General features: G+C 39.9%; 2 gene segments (V, D, J or C); both read right to left on the bottom strand.

Annotated features, from left to right (window-relative positions):
- Positions 1 to 8,868: 8,868 nt before the first annotated feature.
- On the bottom strand, positions 8,869 to 9,374 carry LOC113838289. The segment is given in 2 exon segments: positions 8,869 to 9,248; positions 9,329 to 9,374. Coding segments are annotated over 2 exon segments (426 nt in total).
- Positions 9,375 to 12,047: 2,673 nt separating this feature from the next.
- On the bottom strand, positions 12,048 to 12,568 carry LOC113838288. The segment is given in 2 exon segments: positions 12,048 to 12,391; positions 12,493 to 12,568. Coding segments are annotated over 2 exon segments (390 nt in total).
- Between the last annotated feature and the right edge of the window lie 3,344 nt (positions 12,569 to 15,912).

Genomic DNA, 15,912 nt, shown 5'->3' with positions numbered 1-15,912 from the left:
TTCTTTCCATCTTAATGTTGAAAGACGTATTTACAGGTTTCTGTAAAAGATATTGGAATCCAAGTTAGGAATATTTATATTAGGAGATGGTATGAATTGACCCTTTCGTTTAAAGCCTTCTCAAAATGAAGGGAATCATGCCTGGTGCAGGAAACCTAGTCAGATACCCAAGGGTTTCTCACATCATAGATTATGGAGGAAAACATTCAACTGCCACTAACTCTGCCTGGTGCAGGAAACCTAGTCAGATACCCAAGGGTTTCTCACATCATAGATTATGGAGGAAAACATTCAACTGCCACTAACTGGCATGATTTCTAACTACTTTGTCTTCATACTTAAAAATATGTGTTGTTATCTCCACTCATCAAGGAAACTTCTCTTTACAAAATTTGGAGACTATTACAGAAAACCATAGCAGATCAAAATGCAGACCTGATACATCTACAACACATCTTCTGCATCAAGAAACAAGAGTATACCTCTAAGTTGTCCAATAACATAAAATCCTGAACACTCATTACATGGACTGAGGTCGAATTTCATTATTTAGAAATATAGAAATCACACACACACACACACACACACACACACACACACACACACACACAGAGAGAGAGAGAGAGAGAGAGAGAGAGAGAGAGACAGAGACAGAGACAGAGACAGAGACAGAGACAGAGACAGACAGAGACAGACAGAGACAGACAGAGACAGACAGAGAAACAGAAATATTTATAAATTTAAAAAGTAGCAATGTATTGGAAAGAAAACTGGAGTCTCTAAATAAAGGTATGTAGGGAGAAAAAGGAAGAGGAAAATGAAGTATATTATAATCTAAAACTTCATATAAATTGGCAATGAAAACCAAACTCATTGTATCCTGAGTTTCTTAGATAGTCATAAAAATAGTACAAAATGCTCGAGTGATTGGCTAGTAGGTACAAAACTACACCAGGAACATACCCTGTTCTGGCACATTCATTACACCCTAGAATTGTGTGGTGGTTCAGTAGGATCAAGAACTATAAATACTCCTTGTATTTGTAACATTAGTGAGGCAAGCCTGGGACTATTGATGCTGGTTTCCCACAAAATATAATGCAAAATACCTCTAGAAACAATTGAACAAGACATCTTATAGGAAGAGATAATTCTGGGCACAGGAAACAAACCTTCTGTATTCTCTGCACATGGTTCATAGTCTGTCTTCCAATTTGTGCTCTATAAAACTTGACAGTTTTGGAACCTTGTTCAACCCTCAGCTGCTAGGGAGCCATGGACACAGTTCTCATCAGGTTGCTTCCTTTAAAACTTCTGTTTGTGCCTCCTCTCTGCTGTTCATCTTCCTGCCCAGTCATGAACAGTCCACGACTGTCTGCCTGTGTTATTATGGTAGTTTTCAGTCACTTGAAATTTTGAAAAGATTTAAATTATTAAATTCAGTGTGTGTGACAATGGCCTTGCAATGCATTTCAAATCCCTCCTACCTGTAATGAAGAGATGCCCCAGATATTGCGTCTGAGTGAGACCAAGTTCTCATGTTGTTAATGTCAGATATTGTTTTATAGGCATACAAATCCTTACACTAATGGTTAACTACACACACACACACACACACACACACACACACACACACACAGGAGATTTTCAGCAAAAACATGAAGAAATCTTATTATTCATGGGAAATGGATGGAATTATAGATTATAAAGATACGTGATGTGAGGCAATTTCACAACGTCTTAATGTTCTCTTGTATGACATCTTTGAAAACAATGTCATCGCTGCAAATGTGAGACTGGTTTGTAAACAATAGGAGAAGACAGATGTTAATGGATAAGAATGATGGCACAGTTGAAGTCATGATTTCAATGCACAGTAAATACATTCACAGGAAATGTCACAATTAAATTGTAACTTTGCATGATTCACGTATGCTAATAAAAATTAAACATATATTACAACATTTTAGCAAAACTATGCCAAATACATACTAAGGTTTTAACTCAGCACATAATACACACCAGTTATAGACATACACATCACAGGTCTTCTCACTGTTCAATACTTTTATTCTAGCACGTGATCAGCCACCTGATGGACTGTGAGAGAAAATGCACTCACTATTCATGATCAAATTTATATAACAGAACGTTTAATAAAATCATGGCAGTTCTACCAGAGCATGTCAATTGGTCATCTACATATTAAGGAAAATAAACTAGTCTCTGAAAGACAGTTATGCACTTTAATCATACTCATCAGAAATAATGACAGGGACAGGGGCAAGGAAAGGGAGATTTCAAATGCAGTGACAGAGATATGTGATCAAAGTAGGTTATGCAAGAAAGTGATATACGAAAGAATTTATATTTATAAGAATAGTAGATGCCTATATGAGAATAAAAGACAACTCCATGAAGATAACTTATGAATTTGGATGCAAAATCCTCCAGAACATCTTAGGAAATCACCTGTGTTTTCTCATCAAGTATAAAATTCCCAACAGTCAACAGAGAAACCCCCTAAGTTTGCAGAGATGAATAAACGTGGAAATCAATAAGTTTGATAGAGTTCATATGTAAAATAAAAGTAGATGCTATTTTAAAATAGTTGTAAAATGCACAATAGAGAAGACTATACATATACAGCTCTCATTATAAAAAAAAAAAACTTGGAACACATTAGGATAATAGAAAAAGAGTAATTTAAACCAGGGAAGTTTCTCAGTGTGTAAGTTGCTTCCTGAATTTAGACAGGATCTGTGCAAAGACAGAAGTGAAGCTGTATATCCATAACCCCAGTGCCTCTATAGTGACATGTGAGGTCAAGCAGGCAAATTTTAAGTTTCTGTTTTCCTCTCCTAACTCCTCACAGTTTTTTTTTTACCACCTCCCTACCTACCCCAATTGAAGTGTTCTGTCACTTAGAAAGGAAAAGAGAAACAGAAAAGACAAATACAATCCAAAGACGATCATTTTGTGCTGTCACTTACTTCCTGAGTGTGGCTGATGTACCTGGTGTCACTCCACTGTAGAAGGTTGACGTCCTCACAGTGCTGTCCATTATGAATGTCTTCATGGCTAAGAGTGTGCTGTGGTTTGCACTTCCACTCCTTCATGCTTGGACACTGTGTGGCTTTAGCTTCCATAGGTTTTGTTCATTCTGTCACCGACTCTGTGAGTTCACATGTGTTTCTGTCATGTTGTGTCTGGAAAATACTGATTCCTTTAAGATTTCCTCAACCTCTGGTTCTTAGAATCATTCTCTCCACTCTTTCTCTTAGGTTCCTGAGCAATGAGGAAAGGGTTATGATGAAGACATCCTTTTAGGAATGTTCTTTAATTTGTTCAGTTGCAGGTACATGTTTCTATTCTGTGTTTGTTTGTTTGTATTTTTCCTGACAGGGTGTCCCTGCATATCTTTGGAACCTGTCCTGGAACTTGCTCTGTATACCAGGTTGGCCTTGAACTCACAGAGATTGACTGACCTCTTCCTCCCATATGCTGGGATTAAATGAGTGTACCACCATCACCACCCAGCACATGTAGCTATTCTTAAAAATAGCATGATATTGAAGCAGAACTTTTGGGCAGCTGGCCAAACTCTACTGCAATCTTCAGGTTCCTCTCTGTCCCTGTGATATGACTTGACCCTAAAATATCAGTTTCCTGTCCATCAGCTGATTCCTATGAAATTTGCTTCTTTACACGTCATGCAAATTCTTGCATTTTTGTCCATGAGAACTCTATTTCTTCTTTTAGTATTGCTATTTTTTTATTAAATTTGTTCATTATTTTTATGTACCTACCACAGATTCCCCTCCTTCCTCTCTTCAGATTCTCAGGGTCATGGTAGAAACTGTGTCTGATGGAGTGACTGACCCTTGTGGAAACACAACCTCCTGGAAGATGAGTCAAAGAGAAGAGTCAGGAAGTTGTAATCCACAGAGGACACCATTGATCCCCATTAGCCCAAGGTCACTTGTGAGGCAAATTCAAGTCAGTTCTATATGTAATTCCATAAAGAAAAAGAGTAAGGAAGGAGAGAAAGAAAGAAAGAAAGAAAGAAAGAAAGAAAGAAAGAAAGAAAGAAAGATAGGAAAGAGTTGGGAGGCCAGAGAGGGAACACTGGATGTAGAAGTTGATGTATTTGAAATGCAATATGTAAATGAAAAAAACAGGTGTATATGAAAATTTTAGCCATATATATCGGAAAAAGAATCACCTATCCTCAAACACAGGGATCTAAGATGGAGTCCATCAGGTCACACACACACACACACACACACACACACACACACACACACACACACACACACAGTATTAAAACACTAATGATGAATGATAACCACTTCTTATATTTTATTCCATGAAAATTAAATAGGTGACATTAGAATGAAGTACTTTTACTTCTGCAATGTATACAATATCTTTTGGGGTGTTCGAAGATTTAAAGTAGAATTAGATAACTTAATATCACTCTGTAAACCTCAGGACAGACAGTGAAATTGATAAATAAGGAATCATTAAATACTTCATTGATGGACATGCTATACAGCAATCTAAATTAAACAAGTGTTGGCGGAAAAAAGATGAAAGAGAAGAAAGGACCTGAAGTAAGCAGCTGGATGTTTATGTTAAAGCAAGTCCACAACAGTTAAAGTTTATTGGCATGCCATTAAACAACAGGTAGAAAGAATTAGTCAAATTAATTGGATGAAAACTATAAAATGTATAGTGTATATTTTCCAAAGCAAATTTCTTTAAGTATAAACAGGAAAAATAAATATAAGAAAGATAAATTATATAGTGACAATAAAATCAAAAAAAGAGTATTTTAGTTTCTATACTGCTTTCAGTTAAAGATGACATCATTAGGAAAAAAACATTATCAACCTATGTGGAATACTACATGATATAAAGAAGTCTGCCATGCCGAAGAGTAAAACTTCTTACAACATCTCTCATATAGGAAATGATATAACTACCCTAAGATCTAGCAGCATCTGCAATGTTCACAAGTAACAGTCAGGCAGGGAGACCATTAATTAGAACATGGCCATAAAACTGGATGACTACCTATGTGTGGAAATCTCATCTAATGTAATAGAACATCGGGGCAGTAAGCCCACTGTCTATACCAAGAGCTGTGCTGGATCTTTGCCAAGAGACAGAATGTGGAATGACCTGGTTACATAAATAATGCTTTTTCTATATTAAAGATAGAGATAGTGACACAGAAAAACATACCACAATACTCCATGTGCATTTATTAAGATGGGAGCACATATATAACCTTGGTGATTTGTGTGAAAGATGATTCTCTTACGCTTCTTCCAGATTAAGTTATTCAAACTAAACATTTCATAGAAAATTAAAACAATAAAACCAAAATATATCAAAAAAGTGATTTCTTGAAAAGATACTGAAAACAAAGTTAGGAATGCTGATAATAAGAGACATTATGAAATAAATGACTTAAAGCTGTCGCAATAACTAGAAAAATCATGCCTGGTTCTTCAAACCTAGCCGAAATCAGGTGTGTATGAAGTCATATGTGTTGGAGGAGAATGTATAACTGCTAGTTTATTAAATAGCATAGCCTCTAACTACATTCTAAATATTAATTCCCCTACCTACAGATAAGTTATCTCCATTCATTAAGCAAATGAATGCAACACCTGGTGAACTCTACAGAAAACCATAACAGAGAAAAATGTGGGGTTTTGCAGGCAAGCTCCAACTGATAGATCTACCGCATAACTCCTGGACCTAAAGCTCAGAGATCACTGCAAAAGTGGGAAAAAAAAACTATATCATGAAGAAGAACAATTAACTTGCTGTGGGTTTTTTGTCTCCTAAACATAATAGAGGAGAAATACCCACTAAGGTTAACCAACATGGCTGCTGAAGTGTTACCTAAACAATAACACAAAAGAAGGGCAGCTCTCACCTGCTCTCAACCCTAGTCAAGGGAACACAGACAGCTAAAGACCTGTGTCTCTGATAAAATACTCTTCTAGGGAGAATAGTACACCAATACAAAAAGACCTGAAAACACATTTACAAGTAACATTATATAGACTGAGTAGATTGTATTTATATTTTATGAATGTATATAATGCATATTTATAGATATGTAAATACACATATATACATACAAATATATGTATAATATACATATATACTAAAAATAGTGATTAAATATGAAAGAGATCAGGAGCAGAATAGAATATATTTTACTCAATGTATGGAAAAAATTTCTTTAAAAATATTTTAATATTGGAAATAAGACGATTGATGCAGTCAATCTTAGTCAAAAGGACAGTCACAGTTCATTAATGGCAGTGTCATCACTGTGGTATTTGTACAGTCATTAGATATCATTTTTAACATGTCTTTTTTATAGCACATAGCTGTGACAATAAATTTCAGATTATTTTGAGAACACTAATCAAGGAGCAAGCAAGAGGCAAAATAATTTATATGATGACCCAGGAATACTGCTGACCTACAGTGTGAGCATTCTGAAGGATGCAGTAGATAAGTCACAACCACACGTGAGGCTGAACACTATAGGGGCATTTGTAAACAAGCCAGTCTGAAACAAAAAAAAGTCAATGTGAATGAAGACCATAGCCATGAAGTAGATTCAGAAAGACAGTATACACAGCAGACACTCAGGATGAGCATAAGGTCTTGCATACAGTCTCAGACGGTGTTTGTCATTGTGCTTCAGGGGCCATGAATAATAACTGTAAAGGGCTTGCCAATCATGTTTACATGCTCCCCTGGTCTAGACTCAGGTAATCTGGGTGAGTGTTAATGCTTACTTTATTTTGGTGTTGGATAAGTCTGTAAGAAGTCACTTAAAATTTATAAAGGCAAGGAATTTAATTTTCTCTTTTGATCACAAGTGTTTCGCACTTAGTGATATTTTTCCTAGATTTCTGTTGTTGATATTGTATCAGTTCACCACCACCCAGAATGGTTGTTTCTTAAAGAAAACAATTAGAAGCCCTTGGTAACTTTTGACACCTGTCCATACATGATCAACTCGGATTACACATTCATGTTTAGTTTCATGTTCTAAGAAGAACTTACACTTTGTCTTGCTTAACATTTTCTAACTTCACTCCATGAATAAGTGAATATTTCTCCCTCCTTCCGGCTTTGGATTTCCTTTTCAGGTGCAGAAGTCATAGCCCTTTGTGTCTTGGATTCTAGTCTTTTGGACATTGGTGATATTGTAATTGTCAGCCACAAGCCTTTCAATGACCACTGAGACATCATCATTGAATGGGCTTGGGCACAAGAAAATATGAATTTGAAGCATCTAGGCCTATTGTTATGTGTTACATTGGGGTCAGCAGGCAACTGTGTCCCAAGTGAAGGCAGAGCAGGCAGTACAAGCAGATTTGCCTGCAGTCATGTGTGTCCATTGTACAGGACTTTGGCCACCTGACCTGATGCCTTTAGTAAACATGTCCATATGAGATGAACCCCTGAGAAGGAAGTGGCTGTGGCTCATCAATGGCAAAATTTTCATTGAACATCTCTCTGTGTCTGGAGCCAAGAGAACAATGACAAGAAGGGAGCAGATGTTGTCCATAGAGCTCAGGGTAGACCTAGACAGATTCCAGATGGTAGAAGAAGCAGATGATGGTGAGGTGCAGTTCTTCAAGACTTGGTTCTGGGAGAGTATAAAGAGAGTAGGGAGTCCACAGGAAATCCTCAAAGGAAGCTGGGAAAACCGTCTCATTTCTCATTTTCCAGGGTGATTCTCAGAGTACCATCATGTCAATGCACAGGGGAAGAGGGACAGGGGGCTCCTTCCCTAGGCTTTCCCTCCTGCTTTCCTCATGATGAATCTGAGATCTGTGCTCTGAGCTCCTGAATGATTGTCCTTCAGGAAACTGAGGGAAAACAATGAAAGAGGAACCTAGTCCACCAAGATGCCCACTGTGATGGGGAACAAGAGATTCAAAGCCTTAAAGATCACAAGAATCATGAGGAGCAGAGGGAATGACCGTCTCCTCTAGGACAGGTACTCACCTGTCTGAAAGAAGAGCCCCAGATGTGGGCAATGTATTCCTGCATTAACTGGTGTATGGAAAATTCTGCCTGATGTATTAATCCACACAGATTTCTAAGAGAGTCTACACAGCCTGGGTGGTAGGAAGAACAGAATCATTTGCAGCTTATGTGTGAAAGCTTCAAATTCAACACTAAAGTCTGCATGGTTTTTAATGACACTGCTTCCCACTAGTCAGTGATTATGTGAGAAATTTGAGGCTGTGCTTCAGATGAAATTTTGAATGTGTGAATGCAGAGGTGGGGATGGGAAGAGGGACCTGGAAAGAAAGATAGAAAGAGAAAAAGACAGAGACAGAGACAGAGACAGAGAGACTCCAGTATCTTCACATTTTCCTGCTCACACAATGACAGCAGTGTATTTTGTTGATTTCAAGTGGCTCTAGATGATTTTTTAACTTTAATAGCATCCTAACAAGACATAATCTAAATTAGGCTATGTTGTCACTTAATGTTTTCCATGTTTGTTTTGTAAACTTGAAGTTTAGCTTATACTTCAATCGAGGGGCAATGAGAATCTTGACATATCTGTTGTGTACCAGGAAAAAGAAGATCACATGATATTTGATGACAACAAAGTTCCTACTCATTATCCCCATCCCATCAACCTGAGGAACTGTGAAAGCGGAAACACAAAGCCAAGGAAGTCATGCCCCTAGGGGACAGCATGTGGTTGGTGGACAAAACACTCCCAAGCCTACAGGAAGTGGGTGGTTCTTCCTCACTATGCTGCTTCCAGGCTGAGACCAGACTGCAAGAGTTCAGTGCAGGCTGTCACAGAGGCACTCCTGTCCCCTGCAGGAAGGCTTGTTTATGTGCAGGCTCACACTGTAGTTCCATCACTGTACCTCTTGCACAAAAATACACAGCTGTGTCTTCAGTGGTCACAGAGCTCAGCCTCAAGGCACACTGATTCCTCGATAAGTCTACTGTCATGGTTATTCGGCTCTTGACAGATGGGTTGTAGTTGGTGTATCCATCGTTATAAATCTGACCCATCCACTCCAGCCCTTTCCCTGGACGCTGACGAATCCAATTCCACCAGTTACCACTGCTAATGCCATAATCAGTGACAGTACAGGTGAGGGACAGTGACTGAGAGGGCTTCAGCAGACCAGGCCCTGACTCCTGCAGCTGCACCTGGGACAGGACACCTGTGAACAAAGAACAAAAGTGAGTCAGGAGCTCAGAACCAGCAGAACAAGGTTCTCCACTGCTTCCCCGTGGAACTCACAGCTGGGAACCATCAGCAGGAAAATGAAGACCCATAAGTATTTCATGTCTTTGGGGGTGAATTCAATGTCTCCCAGAAAATATTCTCCAGGGTGTAGGAGGCTCTGAATTTAAGCAGGTGCTTGACTTCTGGTGGCGTTGCTACAAATTTGCATGTGGGATGTTCCTCTAAGTAAATGTAGGAGAGCATGCTGCATGACCACTTTCACCACATGTGTGAGAAGGCTGCAAGCTTGTCTCTCTGAGAGCCCAGCTCTCTCTCACTCAGCAACTCTCACAAGATCTTGACATGAAATGGGGAATGTGCACAGTGGGTTTATCTGGGGCCAGAATGTTCACTGACACACACAATAAATAAATGCATCAAATTTCACCATTCACTTGACGTCCCCCAGAGTGGCCACTGGATGACCACATTTTAATCACCAGTTGAAATATTAATATTATTGTCCATTTTTGGAAATGGCAGTGACTTTAGCTCTCTGCTGTGAGTGGACAGCACAAGGATACATGTTCTGCTTCTGCTCATATCATAACCCACTATAAGGAAAGTGACATCACACACCATTATCCCAGAGTCATCCTTAAAACATGCCCTCATCTGTGCTCCGTCCTGTGAAGTTCCATGTTCATACATGTTCCTACCCTCTACAGTGCAGCCAGGCTGTAAATAATATGTACTAAGTGTACTAAATGAGAGAGAGAGAGAGAGAGAGAGAGCCTGAGAGTGGAGTCCTAATCAGATCAGCAGTCGTGCAGTGACGTTGATCAGCAGTGTAGCTCAGGTAATAAAGTGCTCACATATGAAATCCACACAAAGTTAAATAAAACAAAAATTATGTTGTTTAAATCAGAATAAAAGGAGGAGAGAGAGTGGGGAGAGGAGGGAGGAGGGATGGGAGGAGGGAGATGGGGAGGGGAGGGATTGTTGTGATGAAGCAGTAGGAGGAGGAGGGGGTCAGAAGATGAAGGAAGGAGGAGGAAGAGCAGAAGAGAGAGAGGAGGAGGGGGTGGAGTCATCTTCACACAACTCACTGAAGTCTTGGGGATCAATGTGAAGGAGTGTGGGAAGAGTGTGAGAGTCAGAGAAACAGGGGGATTGCTGTGAGAGGATTTTTCCTAGAAATGCCAAAAGCTACACACAGGAGGTCTCACCAGCATGAATAGCAGCTTCCTTTATGGCTTTGTAGCCACATTTTTGTAGCTCAGAAATGAGGAAATTTGGGCACAGAAAATCGTTTGTTCTGGGCATTGTAGAGACAATCAGGAGCCACTATCCAGTAGAGGCCAACAGAACCCCACCACGATGGTTGACACTCTAGAATATTTTCTTACAATGATGTATGTCCATGGGGAAGAAGTGTGGATGAGCTGCAGTAAAGTGTGGCCTCCTTTCTCAAAATAAAAATTTCACAATATCCATCTTACAAAAATGCATCTGTTCCCGCATCACAGTGATTACAGACAGGATAGGACATGATCACCAGGAGGCAACCACAGTGAGACACATTTCAAGGTGGAAATCGTGTGTAATTAATGCCAAATGATTTCATTTCAAATGCTCACAGGTTTTTTTGGGGGACGGGGTGTTGAGACAGGTTGCTTTAGAGGCTGTACTGGACTTAGCTATTGTAGAACAGACTGGCCTTGAACTCACAGAGATCTGTCTGCCATGGCCTCCAGAGTGTGGTGAATAAGGCATGCGCCACCACTGCCCGGAAAATGCTCACAGTTTTCAGCAACCTAAGTTTTACCTATATTGGGTTTTTGTACTTTTAAACTAACCTTAATATCAAGGCCAGTTAAATAAGGGCTATTTTATATGATACTCTTTATTCCAAACACAATATTCCTTGCATCTATGTGAGTTTATAACCTAACCAAATACCTTCATTATAGGACTATCCCTGTACATTTACATTAGTAAACTGTTAATTTCCCCTGCTCTCTGTCTCCTTGAGTCAATCATTCTATCTGTCTGTCTGTCTATGTTTTATCTATCCATCCATCCATCCATCCATCTGTGTATCTATCACTTTAGCACTTTCTGTCTTTTCTTTCTCTCACTTTCTGTCTGTCTCTCTGTCTCTATCTTTGGCTCTGCCTGTCTCTCTGTCTTTCTGTCATATATTTCCATATTGACTCATAGTGGCTAAGAGAAAGTCTTAGCCTCAGTTCAGTGGAATTGTCTTCATGCTCCCTGAGAGACAGCTTCTTTCCATTTAAATCAAAGCTGTTGGCCTGGAGAGAGCAGACAGAGGAGAAATTCTGAGACCTATCCAGGTGTACATGTTACAGCATGTGTCTGTGCTGATCTCCCCTAATCCCAAACACTGTCCTAATCAGAATAACTTCAGTTTTGTCCTGAAACTCATTGAGAGTGCAGCCTCACAAATACCTCTGAACTTCCTAAGCATTTGACCTTGGTGACCTGTGCAGAGTCATTTCTGTTATCAGTGGTGATTTTTAGCATTTACATAATTTAGTCTGTGTGGTATATGTAGTTTTTTTAAGTTAATAAAAACAGAAATCTGTTTCCATGGATATTACAGACATCTGTAAAACACAAGTGCAGAAAACATCTGGGACATCATCAGATGGAGCTGAGACCACAGAACCCGGACTCAACTCTGTCTGCACCTGTTCCTGCACTGTCCCTGTTCACCATGTGCTGTCGTCGCCCCCTGCTGGTCCTGAGCGCTCCTGCAGGGAGGTTTTTGTCAGAGTTCACACTGAAGTCCTCTCACTGTGTCTGCAGCACAGAAATAAATGGCGGTGTCTTCTGCTCTTAAGTTGTTCATTTGCAGGGAAACGCTGCTTTGAGAATCTTCTCTTGAGATGGTGAACCTGCCTTTCACGGACTCCGCATACTCTGTTGCATAATTATTAGCTTTGTTTTTAATTCTACCAAGCCACTCCAGCCCCTTCCCTGGAGCCTGGCGGACCCAGCTCATCCAGGCATTAGTGAAAGTGAATCCAGAGGTTGCACAGGAGAGCTTCAGGGACTTTCCAGGCTGCACCAAGCCTCCCCCAGATTCCACCAGCTGCACCTCACACTGGACATCTGTGAAAAGAGACTCCTGTTAGTAAACTGTCACAAATGCACACTGTCCTCTCACTCGTGTCCACTCACACACCCAGTATCTCTCCTTATGTATAAATTACCTTTTAAAAGAGCAACAAGGAAAACCCAGCTCAGTATCAAATCCATGCCGAGTGTTGAATGTTCAGTGATGAGCACAGAATGGGAGGACCTGTGAGTCCAGAGCTGTGCGTCTCTGTCAGAGCTGTAGGGTCAGTGCTGGTTTTCATGGGCAGAGGGGGAAATAATTTGCATGTCTTCCTGCTCTATCATGAGCTGAGGGATGTGAGTGCTGGGAGACAGAATTGATGCTGCAGACACCTGAGATAAAATGAGGTGGCTTTTACAGCATCAACTATGACTCATTGTCCGGGAGCCTTAGCTCAATTTGTAGAAACATTATTCAAGGCTAAAGCCCTGTTTTCACCTTCAGCCCTGCATGGATAAATAATATTTCCTTAGTAGGAGAATCACATTCTGAATTATGCTTCTACAAAAAAAGAAAGAAAAGGAAAAAAGAATGTGAAAGGATATGTTACAGAGTGTGAAGTTTAGTCGTAAATAGTAATTTAGTATTGCAACCTTTACTGTGGTTGTTCATGTAAACTCCTCTGTTCTCTTAACAGAAATCATCTCAGAAAATCATAGGAAATGAAGACATGAAATCACAAATTATGCCACTTTTATAAAACAGTCAATCATGAATGCATGCATTAAACTAAAGTAAAAATTATAGCAGAGGCCACAGCTCAGGGGTATAGTACAGCACACAAAAGGCTTAAATATTAATTCATAAAAATAAGGAATGCCACTGCATGAATATGAATACTTTCTAGATTATTCTTTGATCAATAATAAAAGCAGATCAAAGACCTGAGTTACCTCTGAACTCCACAAGGGCTGACCTCCTCTCCACCACACAGGCCACCTCCTCTCCATCCCAATTTCACTCCTAGATCTTCTGGGACTTCCACCAGTCTCCATTAAGCTCTATTTCTTTCCATTGCCTATCCTTATGTGCCACAGTTCCTCATGGACTTGCCTTTCTCTCCCAACCAGTGAGGTCTGCTCTTTCTCACAGAGAATATCCAAATGATCTTTCACAATGCAGACAATATGAGACCTGAGAATAATGAATAGTGTCAGGACCTATCTTTATTTAACATGGATATGCATTGGGGTACTCTGTCAGTTTTGTGAAAAAATCAATTAACAGCACTTTAAACCAATTTACAGGACTTATACTGGCATAGAAATGCATAATAAAAATATCTCTTACATTCTAAGAGGCCTTTTAATGCCTTTTCTGGACATCTCAGTCAGAATGAATAATATGCTTTGAGGTCACTTAAGACTGCCATGGTACTATAAATTTAGCCTGTTTCATTAACTTGCCTTTAAGAGAAGAATGTAATGATCTGTAGGGAGATGTCCCAGGTACCTGTAGCATTGGCCAGGCCCATTCAGTTAGCTGTCGATTTGCTGCTGTTCAGTTGCACCTCTACTGACCATGCTCTTCTGGGTCAGCCAGAGAGGCTATGTCTCCTTCTGCTGTGGGCCACGTGAGGACCAGCCATATCCTATTCCTGAAACCAGCTTAAAAGGAAATTGAACTGCACACTGGATAAGAGGTAGAGTTGGTCATTTATTGTGGGAAATTACTCACAAGAGAAGCCGGTAACCCAGGTTTCCTCTGCAGCCTTCCGAGGCCCTACCAGAACACGAAAGAGATCCAGGGTCCCTGTCCCCAGCCTTTTAGTCCACGTGCCTACTATGTACCTGTGACTTAGCCACAAAAGGGCATGGTCAATTCTAGTGGTACCTGGGATATGTCCCTACCTCTATCAAGCCTACTTGCCTTGGATTTCCCAGGTCATCAACTTATAGAAACTAAGAAAATAGCCAGTTCTAAATTTAAGTGATGTTCTCTTCCATGCTCCTGAATCAAGAGTATCTATCACATGTGGGGTTTTATATGTGTTGTGACAATCATTTGATGAAAACACAAAACATATGTTTAAATAAATTTTATAAAACGAATGCCCAGAATAGTGGAAGAAAACTGAGGGATATTGATGGATGAACAATGTTTGTAGCACAGAAAGAAGAGTGAGGGAGAGAGAGACAGAGAGAGAGAGAGAGAGAGACAGACAGACAGAGAGAGAAAGAGAGACAGAGAGAGACAGAGACAGAGAGAGACACACACAGAGACACACAGAGAGAGCAGAGACATATAGACAGAGAGAGACAGAGATAGACAAGACACACACAGAGAGACAGAGACACACATAGAGACAGAGACACACAGAGACACACAGAGACAGACACACACACAGAGACAGAAACAGAGACAGAGAGAGACAGACAGATACAGACATACACATAGAGAGAGACAGAGACACAGAGAGAAACAGAGACAGAGACACAGAGACAGAGAGAGAGAAAGACAGAGAGAGACAGAGACAGACAGATACACAGAGACAGAGAGAGGAGACAGACAGATACAGAGACAGAGAGAGGATACTGGTAGAGAAATGGAGATGGAGACTCATATAAGAGAATTACAAGAATTAAAGAAGTCACAGGGGGAGTGACTTAGAGAATTCGTATCTGGGCTTTCTCTTGGTTAAATGACATCAAGAGGAAATATATGATTTCTTTCCTTGATGTGCTATGGAAGGATTATTTTTGAATCTGAATTTATTGTGAATGTGTTTGAATCTATGCAATTTGGAATCTTGTATGAGCAATTGCTAATGAAATCAATCTACCCATTTGGTGCCCTGAGGAGAATATTTAATGTATTAGTGTGATGTTTTGGACCCCTCAGTGTTTGGGAAATGTAGACTGAACTCATGAGAGGGAAGATCCCTTGCTGAGAACGTGAATTTTGGAAATACCTGTCCTCAAAGCAACAGGAGCCTGGACATCTCCTAACAGCTCCTCCCTTGTCTGGCTGGGGTTTTAAGAGGTCCTGAAAAAAAAAGGAAATTTAGATTTATTATGTCAATGGCACCCAGAGTCGGGTGATTGGCATAGTCATCAGCACAGTACTTCTTAGATAAAGACCTAGTCCAGCTGGAGAAGAAGGAGGGAGAGGACACCTGATTCAGGCAGCAGGATGCTGAGGTCCAAATCTCATCCTGTCTTTGGAAATTGTGATTCCTGAGACCTGTGCAGACCCTGTGGATGTGTCTTAAACCTAATCCCTTTATTTACAAATAGAATCCCAACCTTAGATATTTAGTCTTCTTGGTTAACATTTTGGTTGCAGGTGGAGGTAATTAATAATTGTGATTAGATATTTCAAAAGCTCCTCATTTGGTTGAATTTGTGTTATTCTCTCATGAACTAACAATATTTGCTTTTCCCAGCTTGTTAACACTGTGTGTTACCTATTTGTGTGTGTGTGGGGGGGTGTGTGTGTTTATGTATGCTGTTTTATCCTTTTGTTTTTTGTCTGTGTGCTGACTTTTTATAGAGACATTGTAAAGTTGAGTGGT

Source organism: Cricetulus griseus, chromosome 5 (genome assembly GCF_003668045.3).
Source record: "Cricetulus griseus strain 17A/GY chromosome 5, alternate assembly CriGri-PICRH-1.0, whole genome shotgun sequence".
NCBI lineage: Eukaryota > Metazoa > Chordata > Mammalia > Rodentia > Cricetidae > Cricetulus > Cricetulus griseus.
Note: the sequence above shows the minus strand (reverse complement) of the source record. Positions and strands in the feature narration are given on the sequence as shown.